This window comes from Catharus ustulatus, chromosome 7, assembly GCF_009819885.2.
Source record: "Catharus ustulatus isolate bCatUst1 chromosome 7, bCatUst1.pri.v2, whole genome shotgun sequence".
Classification (NCBI taxonomy): domain Eukaryota; kingdom Metazoa; phylum Chordata; class Aves; order Passeriformes; family Turdidae; genus Catharus; species Catharus ustulatus.
In genome coordinates this window covers 12,706,027-12,729,899 of record NC_046227.1, presented here as the reverse complement: position 1 = coordinate 12,729,899, position 23,873 = coordinate 12,706,027, and the positions used below count along the sequence as shown (strand labels likewise).

The following is a 23,873-nucleotide window of genomic DNA, read 5'->3' as shown; positions in this document are numbered from 1 at the left end:
TGCCTCTAAATCTCAGTAGGTTTCTCAGCGTTAGGCACTGTGAATAGATGTGTACATGTAGCTGGAGGAAAATATAATTATTAACAGTGTTTAACATAGCAGGCTTTGCTGATTATAGAATCACTCATTTTCTTTGAATTACAAGGCTTAATGTATGTTATTTATGTCTCTCTCTGCTATTTCTCTGGGGGGCTGAGCTATGGAGGGTTGGAGTAACCTCGGTACTTTTGGACACTGCTGACATCATTACATCAGCTGATATGTGTTACTGTAGTGTCTTTTGGATAAAACCTTACAAAATAGAAAGGACCATGACTTGTATAAGCCCACACACCCAGTGAAGGATTTGGTGTTCATTTCTAAACTGAGTTGTCCTTGTGACTCTCTGAACTCCCATGTTTTGTTTGCAAAGGTATTTGTGCCCATTTGGCATTTTATGAATAATAATAATCTATTAATGTCTGTTAATAAATTGAAAATGGTGTGTTGTGATTGGCTTTTTTTGTTGTTGTTTTCAAATAGGAATTTTAAAGCTTCTCAGGTAATTCTGGGAGAACTTACACATTTTGATGTTCTGTGGGGTTCTTGTACTCCTAAAAAGCTTACTGCAGTTGTCAGGGAAGTCCTTAGTTTTTACCACTCTCCAGGATTCACCATTTACTTATTACTTTTTTTCCATGTTGGTAGTCACCTCTTCTATCCCTTTGCTTGCCAACACTTTCTCTGTTTGTCCTGTCAGTGCCTTGAAAGTGTCATCTTCCAACCCTTAAGCACTAAAGGTGATTCCATCTTACCGCATATTTGAAGGACAACACAACAAATTATTCGGAAACTGTCTTGTTTTGGGAGAGGATGTTTTGGCTTAGCCATTGTTTGGAGTATTTGATAAGGAGCAGGATTGTGGAGACAGAGATGAAGTTATATTATCTTTTCCCTTTGGATTAAGGCTGATGGCAGTCTGCCACCCCGCTTTTCCTTTAGAGCTATGACCCTGAGCTATTTTTCTGTTGGTTTCAACATTAAAATGCAGCACATGGCCCAATCAAGCATGTAGCAGATTGTCTTGCAAAAATCTTATCAGCCTCAGAAGAGGCACTGATCCAAAATCTTGTACTTCTTTTGGGGAAATGCTACAGACACCTTTTTTTCTGCCTTGAGCTGTGCATCAAAATACATTAAAAATAAGTCAGTTCCAACTATTTTTATGACTGGCCTAATTTTGCTGGACGTTTCAGAGTCTTGCTGAGGACATACCTGTTTGACTTGAATTCTGTTAAGTTTCTTTTTATTGAAGCAGCTTACTACACTGCCCAGGGTTTTAAGCACTCTCCCACCGGAACTACAGGGATGCACCTATGGGATGCTGGTTGGTGCTCTCAGTAAAGTAGCTATTGAACAGGGTTTTTTTGTTTGGTTGGGTTTTGTTTTGTTCGGTTTGAAAGCACAGCTTTTGACTTGGATGCTTAAATCTGCTTGCAGTTATAGTTTGTCTTTAATCTGAACACACCTGACCTAAACTTGCTGCAAAGTCTAACTGCATAGAATGGTTTTACCTTGACTTAACACACCTTTTGCCTTCTCTACTCCCCACAAGCACCTGCTGAAAACAAGACTACAGAAAGGCAAGGTTTAATCTAAGTCACGTTTGGGGTTAATAGTTTGCACACAAGAGCTGTGTTTACACAGGGCTGTGCTCAGAGAGAAGGACACTTAATGACCAACCCCATCCATCTCTCCCCACACACATTCCTGTTCCTTGGCAGGCTGGCACAGGAGCAGCAAGATGAAGGTTACTGCACCTGAAGGTAACTGGCGATGCACCTGTTCTAAGTTCTGCCAGTTGGCCACCAGGTGGAACCAGGGCTGCACTCGGGGCATTGCAGCAGTTCCATCTCCTCCGGGGCTGCACTCAGCTCCAAAACAAAGCGTAACAAAGCCCCTGCCCACCCCAGCAGAACTGGCATAAAGGCACCCACCAGCCTTGCATGTGAGTGAGCTGCATCAGCACACTGACGGCTCAGGCAGTGCTATCACCTGGCTGGTCAGCCCTTGCCATAACCACCAGGAACAATACTCAGAACATTGCTTATCTCCCACCATCCCAGCTCTTCATCACCACTCTTTCATAATTCTTTAACCTTGTGGTTGCAGCTTCAGAACCAGCAAGTAGTAGCACTAACTGTAAACTTTTTCTCTTAAATAAACAGAGGTAAGTTGTGTGAATAGCCTTGTCTCTGTAATTTTTGTTCCAATATTTTGCCAAGCCTATGTGACTTCCCTGCCTTTGCAGACCTCTATTATCCTTTAGTCACTAGCTGGGTAAAAGTCCTCAGGTGCACCAACTGTCCAGCCACCAGAGCAAACAAAAAAGATAAGGGATGGGCTAAGCTCTAAACTCAGTGGATAAGAATGCTGATTAAGATTTCTTTTTCCTATCTAGTTTCCAACAGTCAAATTTAGAGAGAGTCTCCTTACTATTACCAAGTTTGGCTGGAAAATTCTGTACTTGACTAGTTAGGTGGGAAAGAGAATAGAAACAGGACACACAGCACAACATGTACTTCTTCCCCTCTTTGCCTTTCTCGATAAAGGCTGGACAGCTTTTGAACACAGACAAGAATCTACTCTACATACAAATTGAAGGATGTAGAGCTATCAAAAAATAAAAAGCATGCCAGAGCTCCCAAACATTTAAGGAAAAAAAATCTAAAGCTTTTGAACCTTTATAAATTCTGAAGTGATAACTGACTTGTTGCACAGCTGAAGTTACTCCTCTGTGTTTGTACAACATGGGAGCAAGGGTGGGGGGGTGAAAAAAAGAGTTTTCATCTTAGGAGCCTGAGAAACAAATGTTTTCCTGAATACAGGATTCAGCTATACCCTTTCTTCCTAAACATTTTGGCTATGTCACACACATTTTTCTTTTGCTATGTGCCAATAAACCCCTGTTCCTCCTAAAGAAGTAACATTCCACAAGGACAGCAGGAATGTTTCATGCTGTACTTGCTCCTGTGAACTGCCACATTAAAACCAGACTGCAGTCTCCCTTGCTGCCCCACCAACATGCACAGCAGTATCTGAATAAAATGAACAGTTACCCTTTTCTGTACCACACGAGAACTGACCCTGTCCCTGTTGGTAACTGGAGATGGCAAGCTGAGTAAAATCATATCCAACATTTAAGACTTAGCTCATGTGAGGACACTGTGATATACCAGGAAGAGTCTTCTTCCTGGGTGAAAGGAAAACAATTTTTTGAAAAGTTACGTGTTTGTTACTGAAAAATTTTAAGCATGGAAGAAAAAAGGAATTTCATAAAACTAAGATTTCTATAGCAGCACCCCCATTCATTCATCATTATTCCACACTGAAAAGTGTAGCTTTTCCCCATGCAAAATTAACACCTTTTTTAAAAAATAATACAGTTGGAAATGATTGCTTGATGATACTGTTCCCGTTTTTACAATTCCTGAAAGAATTACACTGAACTTTAGCAGCCAGTTGAAAAGCAAGTTATCCTTCTTCCAAACTTACATTAATCAGCATAATACAGAGGAGAGAGTCACTGTTCTGAAGTTATTCTAAAGCATAAAAAAACCCCAACCACCCAACCAAAAAATACCACACAAAACCCCTTCACCCACTTTGCTATATAAAGATCAATAAACAGAGAAACTATTCTGAGATTTTTCCCTGTATTTGAACTGGTATAAAGGCCTTCAGTCTTTCTGCTAATTTTTAAAGCAGTTTAGTACGAGGAAGTTGTGTGAAGCCTGCTTTTCTTCCCCACAACATCAAAATTATTTGTATTTCCTCCAAGAGTAGTCTCAATTGAAACTAAATGAAGAAACATGCAAGTATCCAGAGCAGAGATACATCTGAACTTTGGCATAAACCAGGTATGAGGGACAACTTGCTTTAAAAGTATATAACAAAAATAGCATGTTCACATTCTGACTGGGGTTTAATATTAACGTACCTAGATACTCTGGAAGGAAGTTACAATCTAGTATTTTTGCCATGTAAACCCCTTCCTAGAAAATCAGGATTTACCGAGTCTGAGTTGCTTACTGAATTCTTTTTGTGGAAAAGGATGAGCTACATTAATTACACAGGTAATGGGTGGCTTGGTATTTATAATTTATTTGTATACAATCATCATGTACCCTGCCTCTGGGTACAGTAAGTTGAGTGCTGCATGTTCCCTCAGGCACAACAACAGTCCTACAGTATGATGGGGCTACTTAAAGCGATGAAAATGTGAATGAAGGAAGAAAAAAAATACAACAGCCTGTCAAATAGATTTTGAAAAAAATGTATCAGTCACAGCAGTTAACTGCAACAAAAACCCAGAAGAAGGTGGTGGCAGTCTGATTAGTCTCTAGCAGATGGATGGCTCTTCTACTGCATGGGCACCTTCAACAACAGCTTTCACACATTTGGCCATTGTCTGGGATGCTCTACTGATGGAATCTGTAAAAAAAAAATCCAAATATGTCAGTGCACAGACACAATACAAAATAAATATAGTATGAGACATGATACAAAGAGGTTAAATAAAATCGCTTAGTTGAAAATACAGTCTGTGCTTTATGTAAATTCCCAATAATTTTACTGAAAAAGACTTTGTTTCTTCAAAAGTCTCAAATCCTATGTATCAGCAGAAAGCTTTAAATGAATCACAAGAACCTCACTATAAAGCTAAGTAAAATGTTCTCATCTCAGCATGGAAAGAACACACTATACATACCTGTCATATAAAAGTCCTTTATTGTGAGCTGAGGTGGAACAAGAGGATCAGCAAGAAGCTGTTGCTTCACTAACTGTGGTAAGAAAGGAAAAGAAAGTCACCTGTATGATAGGACAAGCACTTGTTTAGTGAATTCTACATTCAGTGCAGGTCAAAAAAATGATTCTCGTACATATGAAGATTTTTCAAAAAAGCATTATGCTATATAACAGCACAAAATCATGCCAAGATGCTTCAGTTTTGCTTACCTTTGCTAATTCATTTGCCTGAATGAAGTAGTTTGCTTCTTCCACATCATCGTATCGAACCAGATTGGGTGATACTTCTTCTAAACGCTTCCGTATTTCATCAAGGTTCTCATAAGGCAAGGTCAAACCAGCCAACTAAGAGAGTCACAGAAAGAAATACCATCAAGTCCAGGGATTTAACTCATAGTGGTTTAGATTACCAATCCACTAACATCCCTACAGTAAAATGAGGAAAAGTCTACACTCCTGAAAATATAGGCAGTTAGAACATACAAACTGAAGCAAAGTCAGTTTTATGTTGGATCTCTGATACCTACATAGCCAACACTTCCCCATGTTAAAAAACAGGCTGTCCTGTTTGTTATACAAAGGCTAAAAAGAAAGGAAGTATTTTTCTCCTTCCATACTTGCATTTTCCTTAGCTTACCACCAAATGAGATAAAAGTTGATGCAATTATCAATGCTTCTTGTTCCCTCTGAGTAGTGAGCATATATTTGACCTCATCTAATGATACCAGATCCTGGCCTCAGAGTCTATGCTATTTTCATTCTAAAAGGCGAGAGACTGCATGTTCCCACCAGCTTCTTCTAAAGCACGTCACAAAGACCTGCAAAATTTGCAAAGCTTCACCCATTACGCACTTCAACAGCATACAGCAGCTACAATATTAGAGCTGTCCTCAAAAGGGAAACAATATGATTTAACTCACAGAATTAACATAGGACTCAATACAGAACATTACTTCTTTAAACTACGTGTTTCCCTGAAAATCTACCTTTTTTTACATTGGAAAGTGTTTACAAAAAGGAGCTTAGCCTCTCTGTATACTTTTACTAGAAGCAACTTAACAACAATACCTCAGAGACAGCTCTAATAATTTTCCAGTCTTCCCTTGCCATCCCAGGAGGTGTTACTGCTACTCTTGTCTGCTGGGCCCGACCTTCAGTATTCACATATGTGGCTGCCTTTTCTGTATATGCTGCTCCTGGGAGAATAATATCAGCCATGGGAGCTCCCACATCCCCATGATGCCCTAAATACCGGGAAAGAGGAAACAGTACACAACCATATGAGACAGAAGAAAGTCAAAATAAAAATAAATGCTTCAATAAGATAGAATTTCTGTGTTCCCAGAAAAAAAAGGATTTTCTAAGTTTTGCTTAGCCAATAATCCAAAGCCCATGAGGCTGGCTGCTCTGAGGTCTTACTTAGCTAATACTGTGGGGAGAATGAACGCAATACAAGCAGGAGTAAATGGTACTTCAGTCTCTATAGTCACTCACATTTGGGAGGTTCTTGGAACAAGGATGCTTAGATTAAGATAAGATCATGTTTTGGTATGATACAACAGCTGGAAACTAATGCTGTTTTGTCTGCCAGGTCTGAAGCTATGTTTCAGAAGCTCTGTACTGGTTTATATTCCCTTATTACTCATCAACAGTTTCCCATCTTTACCTAAGAAATAGTTAACCAGTATCTCAGTTATCCATTAGAAGTTCCCATTTCTAGCAGAAAACAAGAGGCTAATACTTCCCAAAGGGTTTTTCACCACTTTTTATGCTTTTTCTCCAACTAATAAGATAGCAACATTTCTGGATTTACATCTAATTACCTTGATAGATGATAAAACAGTCCTTTGGCAAGTCTTTACGTGTTATACAACCCGAATCTGCTCCCAAAAGATACAATACTTTGGGAGGATTTTTCCTAATTGCCTCCACTCCTGGTTTGAAACCCAGGTCCAAAGCAGCAACTTGGCTTGCAACCCTGTAGGAACAAATGTAGGAACAAATACATCATGACTTTAAGTAATTTCAGAATTCTCCCTCTCCCATCAGAATAGACCTAACTTCTTTCTCTGACTAAATATTTTGAAGGGATGTAAAAGGTTCCTAATAGTAACAAGACAAACATGAGGCTCAAAGACAGCTGAAATTTTTGACAGAGTATCAAGCTAGTTTTGAATTTTGACAACCTGACACCATTTAAAGTTTTCACAGGCAATCTCATCTATTTAAGATGGGATAGCAAAAATAAAGGCAGACACTGAAAGTCAAGACCTGGTGGCAGGCAGCTCACTGATGAAGCTTGATGCTCCAGACATTTCAGCTATGAATGAACTCATGAGGTCTTTAATTTAGGGCACTCACGTGGAAGATGAAAGACCAACTCTGGGGCCATCAGCTACTCCAAATCAAAGATTTCAGACTACTATTTCATCACAATTTATTTATTCACACATAAAATTACTTTTAAAAAAATTAAATTATAATTCCTATTTTCTGGCAGTCTTCCTTTTCCAAAGCAACAGTTTTGCATAATCCTCCATAATCAGATGCCAGTCTTATTTAAAAGAAAAAAGATTCCCTCTACACAAATCTTCCAATGCAACTCATTTTGTCTGACACAGTCAAATATAAAGGTTTCAATAAGTTAAGTTGCTTTTTACACTTAAGGTAGAACGGATGGTGCACCATAAGTATGGAAGTCAATATGAAAGACTGCCAAACCACACTTGTATCATGAGTGTTCTTTAACTCTTCAGTATTTTGGTACTAAATATTTCAGTTTCAGCAGCAGAATGTTATATTTGAATTTCCTTCAGAAGACCAAGCCCTGCTCTAACTATACAATTTTTACATCAATTAAGCTGCTTTTGGCAGAAGAAATTTGTTGAGTCTCCAGAATTGAGAGCCATTACATTTGGTTAAATAATTTCTTCTTTACAGAGATGTTCAATTTGAGAGTCAGAATTTTAGAAAGGGAGTGGTGAAGGACTGCCCAAAGAGAAGCTTGTCTATTAAAGGGAGTAATATCCTGACAAACTGAATAGCTACGATCAATAGCTCTCAAATGAAAATCTTTGAAGCCTTTCTATTAACTATTGAGAAGCTGCACAGTAAAAGGAATATTAAAAAACCCAAACGAAGAAAATGCATTATTTAAACTCTTGCCATTTGTTTTTCTTCCTCTAGATAAAATGCAGTCATTTAACAAGTGACAGTGGTCTGCTGTGCATCCTAATGAGCATTGTGGTAGATGTTATTAAGCTCTCTTGTATTCTATGTCTAAATCAAAACCTTAAATTCCACATTTGAATATCATAAATTAATAAAAGCTCACGGAGAGCCAGGTCAAGGAACCCATTTTTATTAAGAAGGTTTTGCTAGCCCAATGTGCAAGCAAGCTGCTCCCAAAAAGATTTTAAAGCAAACCTGTGTAAGATGTTCATGACTTTCCAATCAGCACCAGTACCACTCCTGGCCCTGGCATTCTGTGCAATGGTGGAAACTGCAGCATGGATGGCAGCTCCGTCATCGCGCTGCAGGGCTGCGCTGCCCACCACCACCATTGGCTTTTTGGCATGGTTGAGCACCTGTGCAAGCCAAGAATCAGAAATTCACTCCACAGCTACAAAGACAATTCTTGGTTCAGATAACACAGTAAATCCCCTAATTTCTCCATAAGTCTTCCATGCAAACCTACAGTTCCAAAATGGTCATTGTTTCATTTAGAGATAAAGCCAAGAGAAACTGCTGTAAGCAGGAAATTACCTTGCCAGTACAGAACAGTACACTTGACAACCACACATTTAAGTGGAAACAGCAGTACCTGAAACACCCTGTTTTACGTCAGGAAATATCCCAGCAGTTTCCTGCACTGCAAAGTTTTACACACCTGAATATATTACACAGTCTATACATGCTGGTGCACACTAATCATTACCTCATTTTTGCATTTGATTAAAAGCAAATAACCCCATCTAGAACACAGATTTTTCTTCAAATCTGTCTCTGGGGAATTCAGAATATTACTCAATACCTGTGGAATTTAACAGTCACACTCTTAAGTTGTGTGTACCTCGGAGAAGGGATGTTTGCCAGAAGCAATGTCCTGAAGTATCTGTGGGGACTCTCCCAGATGTTCATATGTATAGGTCAAATTCACAGGAGAGCCAACAAGGGCCACTTTCAAGTCATTGTGAAGCCAGCTGGAAATACAACAAACATTTTATAAAAATTAAAGAAATACAGAGTTTTACCCAACCAAAGCCACTAATTTTAATTTCAGCAGTAGCTTAAAATAGAATTGCAAAGGAATTTAAAAGGCATTCATTATTTTGGTAAGATGAAATTTAGCTTTATTCTGAATGTTAAGCAAGCCTCTAGGTTTTTTAGAAGGATTATTTCTCTAGATATATTCCAGAAATTCCAGTACAGCAACACACCTTACAAGGTTGTTACTTAATTCCCTCCTCCCCTCTCAAGCTTCTGGCAATTCAATTTTAAAAATCCACTTACTTCTTAGATAAACACAGAAAAATTTAGACGGTTAGAAATTTTTTCTTTTTTGCAGCTTCTCATGGCACAGACTTATAAAAATAAATGAAAATATATATTCAAAAGTCTCACTGTATTTTCTTCTTTCAAAATTTCAATTGCATTACTGTTTAAAATTTTGTATTTTCAAAGATTAAGGACAGGGCTTTTATAGACTTCATTTGCCTCATACTGACATATCTTACTAAAATTGAATTGGTTACGTTCAGAAGTTTGGGAAAGCCACACACTACTTGGCAAAGAAAATGTTAAACTGGAATGACTGCTTCTGAACTCAGCACATCTGATTTGTTACAATATAAAAAGCTGATGCTGAAAATAAATCTTTAAGGAATATGCTTTAACAGACTTCTATAAAACAGAAAATCTGAGGTGGCTGTGTAACGTAACAAAGGAATAAATGTCTAAGTAGATGAACTTAATGTAAAATGTCAAAGTGAGAATGAACTAGCTCTACACTACAGGCTACTACCCTTTTTCCACACATAAATCACCATTCCCTTTACTAAAAGGTGAACTAAATCCAATGATCCCATCTGAATGAATGCTCTCAAGTTACTGCCTGCAGCTCCAACCGAGCACGTTCTCAAATCCAGATGGACTCACATGCTTATTATCACCAAGGAATACAAACCTCTTTCGAATTCTAGCATTAAAAAGCGGTGCCTCAAAGCGTGGATTGGTGCCAACCAGAAGGAGGACATCTGCCTCCTCCACCCCAGCAATCTTAGTATTCAGCAGGTAGTTAGAACGTAAATCTGTGCTACAACAAAAAGATGTAAGAAAGAGGATGAGAATTCAATAGAGGGAAGGAATGAAGCTATGGTAAAGACTGTAGATCCTCAAAATACTTTTTAATCCCAGGAAAAGGAAGAGAAAGAAGAGACTTCTCAATCCAAATTACTAATCATAACTGTACTAAAGTTTTCACACCACAAATAGCAATAGACTAACTTATCCAGCTCACAGCAGAATGTAACTGGCTTTCTGTGACTGACTGTTAAACTGCAGCAGCTGTACATTCAGTACAACATGGGTAAGTGTGCAACCTTAGCTGGAGTAGAGACTACGAATCAACTCGCAGTCCATAAATACTCTCTATATGTGAGTATTGTAAATTCAAATAAATCCTGCTGATACATCAGCAGTTGTTATCTCTGCTAATTTCAGAATATTGCCATGAGATGATCTGCAGACTGGAAAGCTTATTAACATATTAATTACAGAGAGACATTGCCTGTCCTCTTACCCAGCTCCAGCAGTAGGAAAGATCTCTTCAGTGCAGAGCGTGTCACAATTCACTCTATTCAGTAGGTCTTTCAGAGCTATTAGTGCTTCTGCATCCACCAGCCCTCCTACAATTGCTGCTATTGCCTTACCTTCCACTGCCTGGAGCTGGAGAGAAAGGAAGTATAAACATACACAAAAGAAACCACTGAAATAAATTCTCATTTAGCCCAGGTAAGTATTTGTTATATTAGGGTGTGCCAAAGCCAGCAGTGCAACCACTGGCCTGGAGTAACACAAAAAGATCAGCAACTCCAGAACTCATGATAAGCAAAGAGCTTTCTGTATTCTATGCAAGCCTCTCCCACTTGAGCTATCACTCAGATGTAGCTAATTCTCATTTGGTGTGGTGAGAGAGGAAGGTTGATGAATGCTTTTATTTTAACAAAGCCACAGTGCAGACAGAATACAAACTCCCATAACACAAGCTCTGGTAGTAAACTTAACTCAAAGGTATTATCTGAGAGGCAATAGCTTTTGTAACTAACCATGCCACTGTACCATGAGCAAAAACATCCTTGAGGAAAGTTCAATTACAGTTATTCAATTCTACTTCACCCACATAAAATTTTTAATCAAAATCCAGAGCAGTCATGCAGCACTTCATTTGAGCTGCAGAATCAATCACCACACAGAGAAAGCACTGAGGAAAGCACAATTCAGATATAAGTAATACAGACTTAATGTCTTTGATAGCAAAAGTGGTGATAGCACAGTTTAAATAAATTTAAAGACGCCTTTAGATAGGTCAGAGTATTCAGGAAAATTGCTTCCTCCTAAAATTCTGAAGAAACAGTTTACTTTCCTATTTAAATAAAAGTAATTTCTCTCACAAAGCTTCAAATGAAATCATGATAAGAAAAAGTTCTTTAAAAGGTCCAATCAATGAAACAGTAAATATTAGTCAAAATAAGAAACTTAAGTGGAAACACAATGAATTAGAAGTCAAATGTTCCCTGCTAAACTTAAAGAAAAAAGCCTTTTTAATATAACTAATTTTCTAATAGTATTTGTAATACATCCAGCTTGGGAAATTAATTTTAGACTACTTATATTGAAAATTGTTCTTACCACACCAGCAACACGAGCTAATACATCCTCCCATGAGGCATAAACAAATACTCCTTTCTCATTTTTGATCATTGGCTGAGTAAGCCTCTGACGTTTCAGACCATCATAGGCAAACCTGAGGGAACACCAAGAATATTATAAAAGACCAAAGACAAAGATAATTGTGTATAATTCTGTGAGTGAGTTTTCTAATTGCAGGCTTTTAGAAAAGAGAAAACCAAGAAATATTTTCCCTGAAAGTTCAAAAACTCACAAAACAATCAGTAACAGAAATAAAAGCTACTGTGAATAAATGTTACAAAAATCAGAACACTAGAAAACTCAGTAGCTTCAATTATAGAATTAAAAAACATATTTTACAATTATTCTTCACTGTAGCTTTACAATACTAACAGCTGAATACCAAAGTCAGTGCTGCTGTGCACATTTCTGGTTCTGCAAAGTTTGCCTTTAATGCATGCATAAACACATGTGGGTTCAAGCACATCCACACACCTGGTTTTGTCAGATATCCACTCCTCGTTGATATCTTCATGCAGCCTTGGCAAAATTCTCATCACTTCCCCAGTTCTCGTGCTCACTACGATGTTGCTTCCAACTGCATCAAGAACATCAATTGACTCTACCTTCCTGTTTAGAAGAACAAATAAACCACTTGCAGTCTTCCATATATAAGCAGCAAGTGTCTTTATTTTTGGCCCGAATAGAGAAAATTTTCTTCCTAGTAACTGGTATAGAGATGTATTTTGGATTTAGGGTGAGAATAGTGTGATAACACAGGGATATTCTAGTTGTTGCTAAGCAACATTTACACCACATCAAGGACTTTTCAGCTTCTCACCCAATCCCATCAGCAAGGAGGCTGGGGGCACACAGGCAGGACAGCTGACCCCAGTGGGCCAAAGGGATGTTCTGCACCACACAGCAGCAAGCTCAGCATGTGAACGAGGGGGGAAGATGCCTGGGGCTGCTGCTCAGGGACTGGCTGGGCAATTGCAGTGTGCATCACTTGCTTTGTACATTCTAATTCTTTTATAATTATTGTAATTTTCTTCTTCTGTCCGATTAAACTGTATTTCAGCCCACAGATTTTACATTTCCCCCCCCCAACTTCCTCTTCTATTCTCCATGGGGGGCTGAAATGAGCAACTGGTTATGTGGTATTTAGCTGCCTTTTGAGTTAAATCACAACAGTCTTTTAAAGCATCCAGTGTGGAGCACGAAGAGTTGAGGTAACAACGGATCTGACCAGAGCACGTGGAAACAAATTTTTTATAAGCACTTGTATTAGTTTAAAAGCTGCTGGTCTCGGAGTTGCTGCACACGTTCTCAGAGCTGTGTTATGGAACACCTTGCTGCCTGGATGTGTTCCTTGTTTGCTGTTTATCATCCTGAAGGTGGGTTAGGGATGTCATTCTGTCACAGTGTGCCACTGGTTTATGACAGGACAAAATTGCTGGTGGAGAGCAGAGCTTGCACCCAGCACCGCTGTTGGCTCTGTGCTTTGGGAGCCTTCCAGTGGACACGGTTGGGAATTACAGCCTCCACCTTCCCGGAGAACCCATCTGCGGGGAGGCACCTTCCTCCCCCTGCCCCTGCTCCTCCAGACTAATTACAGCAGCTCCTGGGGATTTTGAATATCCTTGGGATGGTTAAAACCAGCATGTTCCTATGTTCGAGGCCAATCTTGAGTAACCTGATCTAGAGAGAGGCATCCATGCCCATGGCAGGGGCTGTTGTGACTCGATCATCTTCAAGGTCCTCTCCAAGCCTTAATGTTCTGTGATTCTGTCTCCTGAATGTGTTTCAGGTCTTGTTTAAGCAACTACTTAAGAAAATCACACAGAGATCTGCTCTGAGGCTGAACAGCTTAGTTTCACAAGATATTTTAAATAATATCACCAACAATTAGTGAGTTAATGAATTTGTATTTTCCTTCATACGCGTCTTTTACAAAGCAATCAGCACAACCCACAAGTCCAAACATTGTAGGGTAAAAACAAGGGCAGAACAGTCTACAAGCTATAACATTCTTCCTTTCCTTAAATAAGCTCTAAGGAACAAAATTTTTGTTAAATTCAGTCTATGGAAAAGTCTACAACAAAAATGCAGAAAATAAAAATCAGAAAACCCTTGGTATCAGAGATGGACATATTCTAAGGTAAAGTGTACCACAAACAGAGAAAGCTGTGTGTTCAGTAGGAGTTAAGACACCTACCTTGTCTCCCATGGGCGTGCAGTAAAGGCATATGGCTTGGAGGTAAGAGCACCAACTGGGCAGATGTCAATAATATTTCCTGATAACTCAGACATAAACATTTTCTCAACATAAGTACCAACTTGCATATCATTTCCTCTTCCAGTTGTTCCCAAGTCATCCACCCCTGCAACCTCACTAGCAAACCTGGTAGGTGCACAAAGAAGGAGAAACACATCTGGCATGTACAACTGCAACACAGAGCATTTTTCAGCCCTCATCTCATTTTCTTAAGATAAAACATTATTTCATACACCTGAAAGAAGGAAACAATTGTTTGGATGCATTAGCCAGCACCATCACATGCAGGACCATCCACAGAATTTCATTCAGAAAGGGCTACAAAAACTATAGGGAGTTATATCAAAACACAGCAGCTCAGTACTCACTGTATTACACAAACTGAGTCCAAGACTAGTCCTAACTGACAAGCTCTTTCTAGAACTAGTTGGGTACATTGTATTCTGTTCCATCAGCCTGGCCAGTGCAGCATCTCAGGGCTACAGAACAACATAAATATAGCTACCAGAGGCTATAAAAAATAAATAAATCTTACAACTGTGGCTGAGGAAGTCACATATCCATTCTGGCACCAACACCATGGGACCAGTTCTACCCTGCAGAACTCTGATTCCACTTTCATTCATTGGCCATCTTTCTCTATTTCCTGTCTGGTAGTTCCAGGAAACCAGCTATCAGTCACTAACAGAAATAAAATTTTTAAGTACAATCAGAAAATAATTTTTTTAAAAAACTGACTACCCCCCCTCATAGGGTTTCCTTCACTAGTAACAAAATGACACATACATGCCTGCATAGTACCCTCCTCAGTGAAAGTAAAGGACTTTACCTGATGCATCGGGTGCACTGTATACACCGAGTCATGATGGTTTTGACTAATGGGCCAATGTTCTTGTCCTCCACAGCACGTTTGCTCTCTCTGAATCTGCTCCTATCACTGCCAAACATCATTGACTGGTCCTACAACAGACAACACAACACACACATATCCACACTGCTGGAAGGCACAATTTCACCTAAGATGAGAGCATTAAACATAAGTCTACATAGTTTAATTGGATGTTGTACCTGTAGATCACATTCTCCACCCTGATCACAGATAGGACAGTCCAGTGGGTGATTTGCCAGCAGAAACTCCATTACACCCTCTCTGTTGGGTTCAGAGAATGAAGTTAACGTCAACTTAACATCATTTGGCAGACAGTCAAAGCAGGCTAAAAGAAAGGTACCTTGCTTTCCTGGACTTCTCAGAGTTTGTCAGTATATTCCAGCCCTTCATAACTGGCATGGCACAAGCAGCAACGGGCTGTAATCACCACAAAAAGCATGCATGAACACAATATATTTCTTCTCAGCATGGGCACAAACCCCTACCTCCCCCCTCAATTCTAACACAGGTTTCTGTTACAGAAAAATAGAAATAAAGGAAAATAAGCAAGGTCTGCAAGGAAAAACAAATAAGCTAACTGATAAAGAAGCCATATTTATTAACAATCTGCTATATAAAAAGGCTAAATCAATTATGATTTATTTAAAGTTGAAAATTCTACAATTCCCGGTCCCAATTCAAGCAGTTACAGCATTAAGAATGTCAGGTGTAATCAAAGACAAATGAAAGACCTTCTGCAGACATACAGAAAACCTCTACAACTAAAATTCAGAGTATGAATCCTTTAAAGACATTTATTTGCACACAGCCTGTATAAAGTCTTGGAATAAAATTCTTCTCAAGATTATTGCAAGATTAACAAAAACTCCTGCTCCATAAACAAATCCCTCTTACTTTTTAATCATGACTTCCACCTTTAGTGATAACCCAATATACCCAGAGACACAAACTATGGAATTGAAGTTAGGATGAGCTAAAAAATTTCATGTGTGAGTATAAATGGGTAATCCAAGACTGAACTCCTAAACAATGTGCACAGATTTCTTAGTACTGCTGAAGACAGTGTTCACTTCAGAAATTAACTATTTCACAACAGATATCAATGCATTACAATATAAATGACTAGCTAACTGCAATCTCTACTTAAAATAAACCTTCAGGTACTAATCCTACTAAATTCATACAGTATCTGAAGTTTGTTATTTATGTAGGATCAGCTGAAAATGTGTGGCTGAAGCTTGAACTACACAAAGCATAAAATGCATCTAACAGCAAACACACAGCTATCAAATACTCATGTCCAAGAGGAAAATAGTCCATAATAATCTGAGAACTGGGAACTGATTCTGACTCATAGGCAATAACTGCAGTCCAATGGGGAAATGAGAAAAAACTACTTGGAGCAGCTGAATGACAACAAGTATTTACAAGATGCAAACCTAGGTCCAAGCACAGCAAAAAATTCCTACTGAATTCCATACTGCAATTTCTATGAAACACAAACAATACCTTTGGAGCTTTCTCTATTTCCACAAGACACATCCTACAGTTGCCAGCAACAGAGAGACGATCATGGTAACAAAAACGAGGTATCTGAACTCCAGCCTTTTCACAGGCCTATAAGAAAAAATAAGAAACAAAGGAAAATTAAATCTTAAGAGTTTTCAGTCCCACCTCAGAAAACACTATGCAGCTTTTCAAAGAGTAACACTGTCAATGTTCAAGAAAAGACTGCACTTGACCTTTCATCTTAAGAAGTGACCATAAATAAAAAATGTGAGGAAGCAAAAAAAAAAGTCAGGATTAAAAATATAGCTTTTCTAATCTTTGTAAGTGATTGAGGAAATGAGAACTGACCTTTCTTTCATCCTTTCCTCCAATAATAGACAGAATTCTCTGCAACAGGGCACTAGCAATACAAACAACTTTTTAAAGAACTTATACACTCTTTACAGAAAAGTGCATCAAAATAAAAACTGAAAACCATAAAAAGAGCAAGCGTTATGATTTCTGATAATCCAACAACACAGATACTCTGTCTAAAGGTACTCCAGCACAATCTTCAATTTCAGCAGACCCCAAATTCAAAGACAACATGACAGAAGGAGACACAGGAGGACAGAGCCAACAGATTTCCAAAGAACAGATAAGACAGCCTTTCCTGCATAAAACCTCCACAGCTTATGGGATCTGTGATACAGTATTATAGCTATGCCTGCCAGAAGAAATGCCACCCAATTTAATAAAAAAACTTTAACAAGATCTAGTTTTTCTGACAATTTCTACCAAGAATAATCACATTGGCTAAACTGAAAAGCTAATTTTTAAAAAAAATAGCATTGAAGAAAATTTACACTAAGTTCCTCCTGGGACATTCTAACACCTAAATAAATTAGGAACTTGTATCCAAAGATCAAGGGCCGTATCTTGAAATAAATTGTGTATTTTAATGTTGTAACTCATTATACCACATCTTCATTTAAAGGCTTCTTTAAAAAATGTTTTACTTGAAATTTTAGCCTGAAAAGCTACAATGCTCAGTACAGGCTGGGAGATCCAGGTTCCCCTTCTTAAATAAAAGCAGCTAAGGATGAGCACTCTGAATCCTAGTAAGTAATAACTAAAAGGAGACAATCCCTCATTTACCCAAGAAACACTGTAATAAGATACAAAATGCACAGGGTCTGAGAGACTACAAGGTCATGTCATGTTCAGAGACAGAAGTTCAACCAGAATTTATCGACATCTGTTATTGCATTGCATAAAGTTTTGCAGCTGGGAATGATGCTGCACGCATCTTCTTTCAGGCATCTATGGCATATTTTTATTTTTCAAACACTGAACTCCCCCAAGGATTTCTGTCAAATGAAATTGCATCACAGTCAGTTAAAACACCCCTAAAGAATTGCAAGAAACAACTTAAAGGCAGGTGGCTTTTTGCTGTATGGAACAGAACATGCTGCCAAGAAGTGAGATGGAAAGTCCCCAGAAAATTGAGAATGCTACTCCTCACACCTGCAGTACTGTGGTTCCGGGGTTCACCAACACAGGATGGCCATCCACAAACACCTCTATTTGGTTGCTGGCTGCTGTTGCAGTTGTACGCCCTGAAGGACATGGAAGAAGAAAACAAACACAACTTTCACTTACTGCTAGATGGAAACATCAGACCCCCCACTCCTCATTTTAGTTAGAGAGTGCAACACAAAATCTGTGTGCCTGCAAACCCAGTATGTGTGTGTCCCCTTCGATAAATGCACTGCACGTACATTTATCATCAGAGACGAAGATATAAACTACAGACACTTACCACATACTCTGGAGGACTGGGTGACACCAGCCAAGGTCCTGGGGACAGCAAGCAGTCGAAGCATGGTGCTTTGGTAAGAGAGAAAACAGCACTGTTGTTATCAGCTCAAATGCTTGCCGGCCAAGTTTTAAACGGGCAGAAAAAAAGCTTCTTCACCGGTTACAAAGGAGCACGTATGCACACCTATGCGTACACTTATGGGAGAGCGAGTTACCTCCTTCAAACGCAAGACACGATTCTCTAACAATCTACACATCACACACAGGAATGTCACCGAGCGGCCTGCCCGCCTGCAGCGCAGCGCCAGCCCCGTTCCCCCACGGACCGGACACCGGACGGCGCAGCTCGGCGGCGGCGGGCACAGCTCTGCGGCGGCGGGCGCGGTGTCGCCGTCCCCGGGGCCGAGGGCACGGCCGGCGACAGCGCTCCCCGGCGCGGGGGTCACCTTGGAGGCGCCGCAGCCCGCCATGCAGCCCCCGGCCCGCCGCCCGGCCCGTCAAGGACACCGGGAGCGGCGGCAGCGCAGGCGCCCGGAGCAGCGGCTCCCGCGCCCACCGAGCCCGCCCGCAGCGGCACCGCCGTTACCTGGCGCGGGACTGGCGGCGGCGCCGCGGGACGGCTGCGCTCCGCCTCGGCCTCTATGGCGGCGGCCTCGGGCCTTTCCGCCGCTGCCCTCAGCCTCCTTCGGCTGTCTCCGGAGCCTCCTTCGGCAATCTCCGGAGAGGGCAGTCCGCGCTCGGCAACCTCCGGAACGAACCGCTTCGGGTATTTCCGGCAAGCTATCGGAGAACGATGACACGGGCAATTTCCGCCGCTAGCCCACAGCCTTTTCGGCCACCGTCACACGCACTGCCCTTCCCTCGGCAATTTCCGTCCCTTTCCGCCTCTTTCTTCGCCAAACTCCGGCAACTTCCGCTGTGCCAGCGGGGCGGGGTGTGGCGACAGTGCAATGTTACAAAACCCCTGTAACGCCGCAAACCTTCTTAGGACTTATAGTCAATCTCACTTTTATTACTTCGACGCTTTCCCGCACCTCTGGTGTCCCGTCCGCTGCGCGCCCTGCGCTGCAGCAGCCGACCCGTGAGGAGCTACCTGGCGGCTCGCTCTCGCGGAGGAATACACTTGCGTGCAGTGCCGCGGAGGGATACCCACACTATATAAGGCCGGCGCAGGCGCGTGGAGCCCCTTTCCCGCGGCGGTGGCGGTCGGGGCGGGCGCAGCCGCCATGGGCTTCGGGGACCTGAAGTCCGCCGCGGGCCTCCGCGTCCTCAATGACTTCCTGGCCGACAAGAGCTACATCGAGGGGTGAGGGGCGGCGGGGGGGTCCCGGGGTGCGGGGGAGGTGAGTCGGACCTGGGGGAGATAAGCGCTGGGGGCGCGGGAGGCCCTGAGTCACCCCGGCAGCGGCACGGGCGGCGCTGCCCGGCGGCCGCCGCCGCTCCACGTGCTGCTGCGTGCCCGAGCGAGGGCGGTCACTGGGCTTGTTCTCCGCAGGTACGTCCCTTCGCAGGCTGACATTGCAGTCTTCGAAGCGATCGCTGCCCCGCCGCCTGCAGACTTGTTCCATGCTCTCCGGTGGTACAATCATATTAAGTCGTACGAAAAGCAAAAGGCAAGGTATGGTTAAACTCTGAAGCTGCAGTATTTGCCCGAACTAGCCTGCAAATTGTTGCGTGCGTTCGAGTCTGAACAAAACTGGTTTCCAGTGGCACCACGTGGCATTTTGCGTTGTTGGGGCAGAAACACGGCAGACTGTCTTCTGCCAGTACAGGAGATAAAATTAATGATTTGCAGTACTAAATGATATGGAAAGAAAAGGAGATCTGGAAGGAAATAGTATGTGTTTTCTTTTTTAGTGGTTTTAAGTGTTCGTGAAAGGTGCTGTATTGTCATCCATGGAGACTGCAGGCCTCTCTGAAAAGGTACAGCATAGGTAGGGTCAGTATTGCTGCACTGCTTCCTCTGAGCCCCAGTCCTCTTTGGAGGAAACTCTTCAGTCTCCTGTCCATTTCTGAAGCTTTTGTCATGCTAAAGGGCACTGAGATTCTGAAGTGGTTTGATAAAGTACCTGGAAACTGCTTACAGTTCCTGCAATCAAGCCAGTTTTATGGCTTCAGTAACAGCTGTTCACATCAGCAATACAGCTATGAGCTGATTCTAAGGTAACAGGACTATATGAGCTGCAAGAGAAGGTGAATTCAGGGAGTTCTGGTGCCTTGTCCTGTTGAGAGTGAGGGTTTAGAGTAAAGTGTTCACTTAAATGTGGGACAGCAGCACTTTGCAGTAACGTATTTTCAGTAACTTACTAGTTTTTGAACCAATGAAAGTAGTTCTAAGGAAATGTGAACAAGAAGTTGGTAATTCTTCCTAGACAGAATATAGTGCAGGTAAAGGATTCCAATAATAAAGCTTTTCCTATCCATCTACTTAGTTGGGCAGGATCATACCAGCTTTGATGAGCTACAGCAAATGCATGTTCAGATTACTCTGCTGGCATGTCAGGAACATTGAGGGCTGTTTTTCATGAGGTTCTGATTTCAAGTAGCAGAATTGGTTTTTTTATTCTCTTTAGCACAAATTTTTCATTATAAATGCAGTTGTAGGTGCATTCATAAACTGGCAGGGATTGTTTTGATGTTTGAGTAGGTTCCTAATTATCTGCATTTTTCTTTCAGCTTGCCAGGAGTAAAGAAGGCTTTGGGAAAATATGGTCCTGCTGATGTTGAGGACACAACAGGTGCAGCCACGGATAGCAAAGATGATGATGACATTGACCTTTTTGGATCTGATGATGAGGAGGTACTTGTTACCTTTTTGTATTATTTTTATTGCTTTTTAGAAATTAACACAGGTTTGCAGATTTTCACCTTGATCTAGTCGAAGTTACTTAGCACCTTGATAACAGATCCTACTTGAAATTCTCAAGTGTAGCTATCTTTGTAGAGTAGGAAAGCTTGGAAGGTAAAAACCTGAAAGTTAGAAAATAATGTATTGGAATGGGGTGAACCATCCAACTTTGACTGGTTACATGATGAGTAAAACAAAAAATCACCATCTTTCGGCTGACAACCGTGATGATTTGTTTTTATCTGAGTAGATACCAGTCAGTTTGGTAGTGCTTTGGAGATGCTGAGGTTTGGAGCTTTTCTGTAACTCAAATTTCCCTTTCAGGAAAGTGAAGAAGCAAAGAAACTGAGGGAAGAACGTCTGGCCCAGTATGAATCAAAGAAGTCCAAAAGTATGTGTGCTGAGAACTTCCTCATCTTTTATGCTTGAGTTAATTTTCATGCATTTGAACAGGATGGCTAGAAACACTAATTAACTGTAATAATAGATTGGCTTGACTGGAATAAGAGAGGAGTAATTAGTTTCACTTGAATTGCCCATGAGCTCAGCCTTCCCATAGCAAATAGGAATGTTAACATGCTTTTTGTTCTGGTTCGTACACTCCTGCTTGTTCTTTCCAGAGGTTGAGCTTTCTACATAAACACAGATAATATGAAAATTTTCTTTCACAGTTCAGAGAAACTGCTGCCATACACAAGTTGCTCCACAGTTACTGGTCTGTAACTGTTCAGAACTGTAGCAGTTGCAGTATTCCCTCTGTGGAAAATAAACTGTTACACAGCCATTAGGTTCCTTCTCAGATGTTCTGAAAAGGGCTTCCTATGTAACAAACATTGTCAGCTGCTTAAATTTGTGTCTACATAATGTATCTACATACTGAATGTTGGGATGTACACAGCTGCAGTAATTGAGAAATGTACACGGATACCAAAAGCCTGTCACAGCAATGTGAGCAGGTTCTGGTTCATGAAACTGGAGAAGTTGCTCTCATAAAACCAGTTCACAAGTATATTAATGAGTTTTTAAAGGATTCCTACCTTTTCATGGTGATTTTCTTCCCCCAGAACCAGCTGTTGTTGCCAAGTCATCAATCTTGCTTGATGTGAAACCTTGGGATGATGAGACAGACATGGCCAAACTAGAGGAGTGTGTTCGAAGCATTCAGGCAGATGGCTTGGTCTGGGGATCTTGTAAGTATGGGGAAATGCCAGAGCAGGGAGAGAGGGAGTGCAGGCCCTTGGGACAGTGTGTGAGTGGTTGGACTTGTGCTCACTGTTTGCTGATCTCTGCAGTGTACAGATGCAAATGCAGTGGCCTGGTTAAGATTCAAATACAGGTTTTAAAAGCTATAAAACTTATGCTCTGCTATGCTGCATCTCCCTGTACAATTCCTGATGCAACAAACACCCTGACCCACCTGCGTCACTGGTTTGGGAAAGGGGCGGAGGTCCGCAGAAAGAAACTTTTTCTATCAGTTGTAATGGATGCTGGGTTGTTAAACAGATAGTCCATAATGTGTACCAAAGGCTGTTTTTATATATTCCTGCAAATTGTTTTGGTCAGTTTATTTTTAGATAGGTGTTTTTAAAAGATTCCACCGATAAAGGAGTACTAAATGATTGTTTTATTTTGCAGCCAAGCTTGTACCTGTTGGCTATGGTATCAAAAAGCTTCAGATCCAGTGTGTTGTTGAAGATGATAAAGTTGGAACAGATATGCTGGAAGAGAGAATAACAGCTTTTGAAGATTATGTACAATCAATGGATGTAGCTGCTTTCAATAAGATTTAAGTCTTGATATATCTAGAATAAATGTTGTTGCAAAAAACGTGTGGTGTCTGTGTTTGTTTCAGAATCTTTGAGTAATCCAGCTCACAAATGTAAGCTTTTCTTAGTGGGTAAAGTAGAAGTTGATACTGAATTTCAAGGTTGCCCTGACACACCTCCCTGTAGTACCCAGGAGCTTGAGCAGAGCATCACTTCACAGTTAACATTACCATGGCTTTAAAACATTGAAATGGTCTTTCTTCCATCTGCAGAGGAGATTGCTTCTTTGGAAGTCTCTGGAATTCCTCTGGGAGGAGGGATGGTTTTAAGGGAAAGGAGCAGGGCTCAGTCAAAGTGCAAGTGGGTAAACCAGTATAAATTCCTTGTGGGTCAATAAGGGTGGTGACTAACCAAATACACCACGGCCTTTGTTGATAGCTTTGTTTCCCTCACTGGAGTTTTAGCTAAGTTCAAAGTGGCTTGCAGTGCTCCGGAGCTAAGGGCTGAGATTACCCTGATACTTTTTCACCTATTCCATGACTTGAAACTTTTTCCTCTGAGGCTTGGAAACATTTGCGCTGAAACAGCGTCGAGTTTTGTGTCATAATTAAAGAGTAAATGATGTCTGGAGCAGAGGAGGCGCTCCCCTGCGGGGCGCGGGCGCTGCCTCTGGGGGGCGCTGCGAGCCCGGCGGTGCCCGGGGCAGGGCAGGAATCGGGAATTGCCCACGGGAATTAGCCGGGGGCTGCAGCCACGGCAGGGCTCTGTCCCACCAACTGCACCATAAACAACAGCAATGGAAAAACAGCTGGAAATGCAAGCACGTAAAGGATAGAGAAAGTAGTGAAATTCACAGCAATTTGAGCTGTTTACTCAGCTCCAGATTGGTTTCTGGATGGATTTTGACATTTCTTTTAGTGAGTGAGGAACCTATCAGGAATAAATCCCAAAAGCTGTCTATGTGAACGATACAAATGTAGAAGCTGTCAAACTTGTGAAGCTCCTAAACAAATTCCTAATTCTAGGCCTTGCATTGGACTGACAGGATTTACTGAGACCATGAAGTGGAATCCTTTTATGTGCTGC

The 23,873-nt window shown here is 41.1% G+C and overlaps 2 protein-coding genes and 2 non-coding genes across 5 annotated transcripts; 3 read left to right on the top strand and 1 right to left on the bottom strand.

The window, feature by feature from the left end:
- Positions 1-4,119: 4,119 nt before the first annotated feature.
- On the bottom strand, positions 4,120-18,845 carry NDUFS1 (NADH:ubiquinone oxidoreductase core subunit S1). 2 transcript variants are annotated; one of them, XM_033065156.1, is made up of 19 exons: positions 18,760-18,845; positions 18,175-18,242; positions 17,880-17,971; positions 16,374-16,481; positions 15,205-15,281; positions 15,044-15,125; positions 14,805-14,935; positions 13,916-14,101; positions 12,193-12,327; positions 11,698-11,812; positions 10,589-10,734; positions 9,974-10,102; positions 8,861-8,990; positions 8,215-8,375; positions 6,612-6,766; positions 5,857-6,032; positions 4,999-5,133; positions 4,751-4,823; positions 4,120-4,473 (listed from the first exon to the last, which is right to left on the bottom strand). In XM_033065156.1, exons 2-19 carry the CDS (start codon positions 18,236-18,238, stop codon positions 4,382-4,384), a joined length of 2,187 nt encoding a protein of 728 aa, XP_032921047.1. In that variant the 5' UTR covers positions 18,239-18,242; positions 18,760-18,845; the 3' UTR covers positions 4,120-4,381. The 2 variants fall into 2 exon arrangements, with proteins under 2 accessions (XP_032921047.1, XP_032921048.1); XM_033065157.2 differs by lacking the exon at positions 18,760-18,845 and adding an exon at positions 18,389-18,479.
- A 499-nt stretch (positions 18,846-19,344) lies between these two features.
- On the top strand, positions 19,345-22,925 carry EEF1B2 (eukaryotic translation elongation factor 1 beta 2). Its single transcript, XM_033065158.2, has 6 exons — positions 19,345-19,479; positions 19,669-19,791; positions 20,850-20,973; positions 21,346-21,412; positions 22,086-22,211; positions 22,657-22,925. The coding sequence occupies exons 1-6, from the start codon at positions 19,400-19,402 to the stop codon at positions 22,809-22,811; spliced, it is 675 nt and encodes a 224-aa protein (XP_032921049.1). The 5' UTR covers positions 19,345-19,399; the 3' UTR covers positions 22,812-22,925.
- On the top strand, positions 21,195-21,278 carry LOC116999105. Its single transcript, XR_004418519.1, has one exon. It is a non-coding gene; the product is annotated as a small nucleolar RNA SNORD51 (small nucleolar RNA).
- On the top strand, positions 21,723-21,857 carry LOC116999108. Its single transcript, XR_004418522.1, has one exon. It is a non-coding gene; the product is annotated as a small nucleolar RNA SNORA41 (small nucleolar RNA).
- Positions 22,926-23,873: the final 948 nt, after the last annotated feature.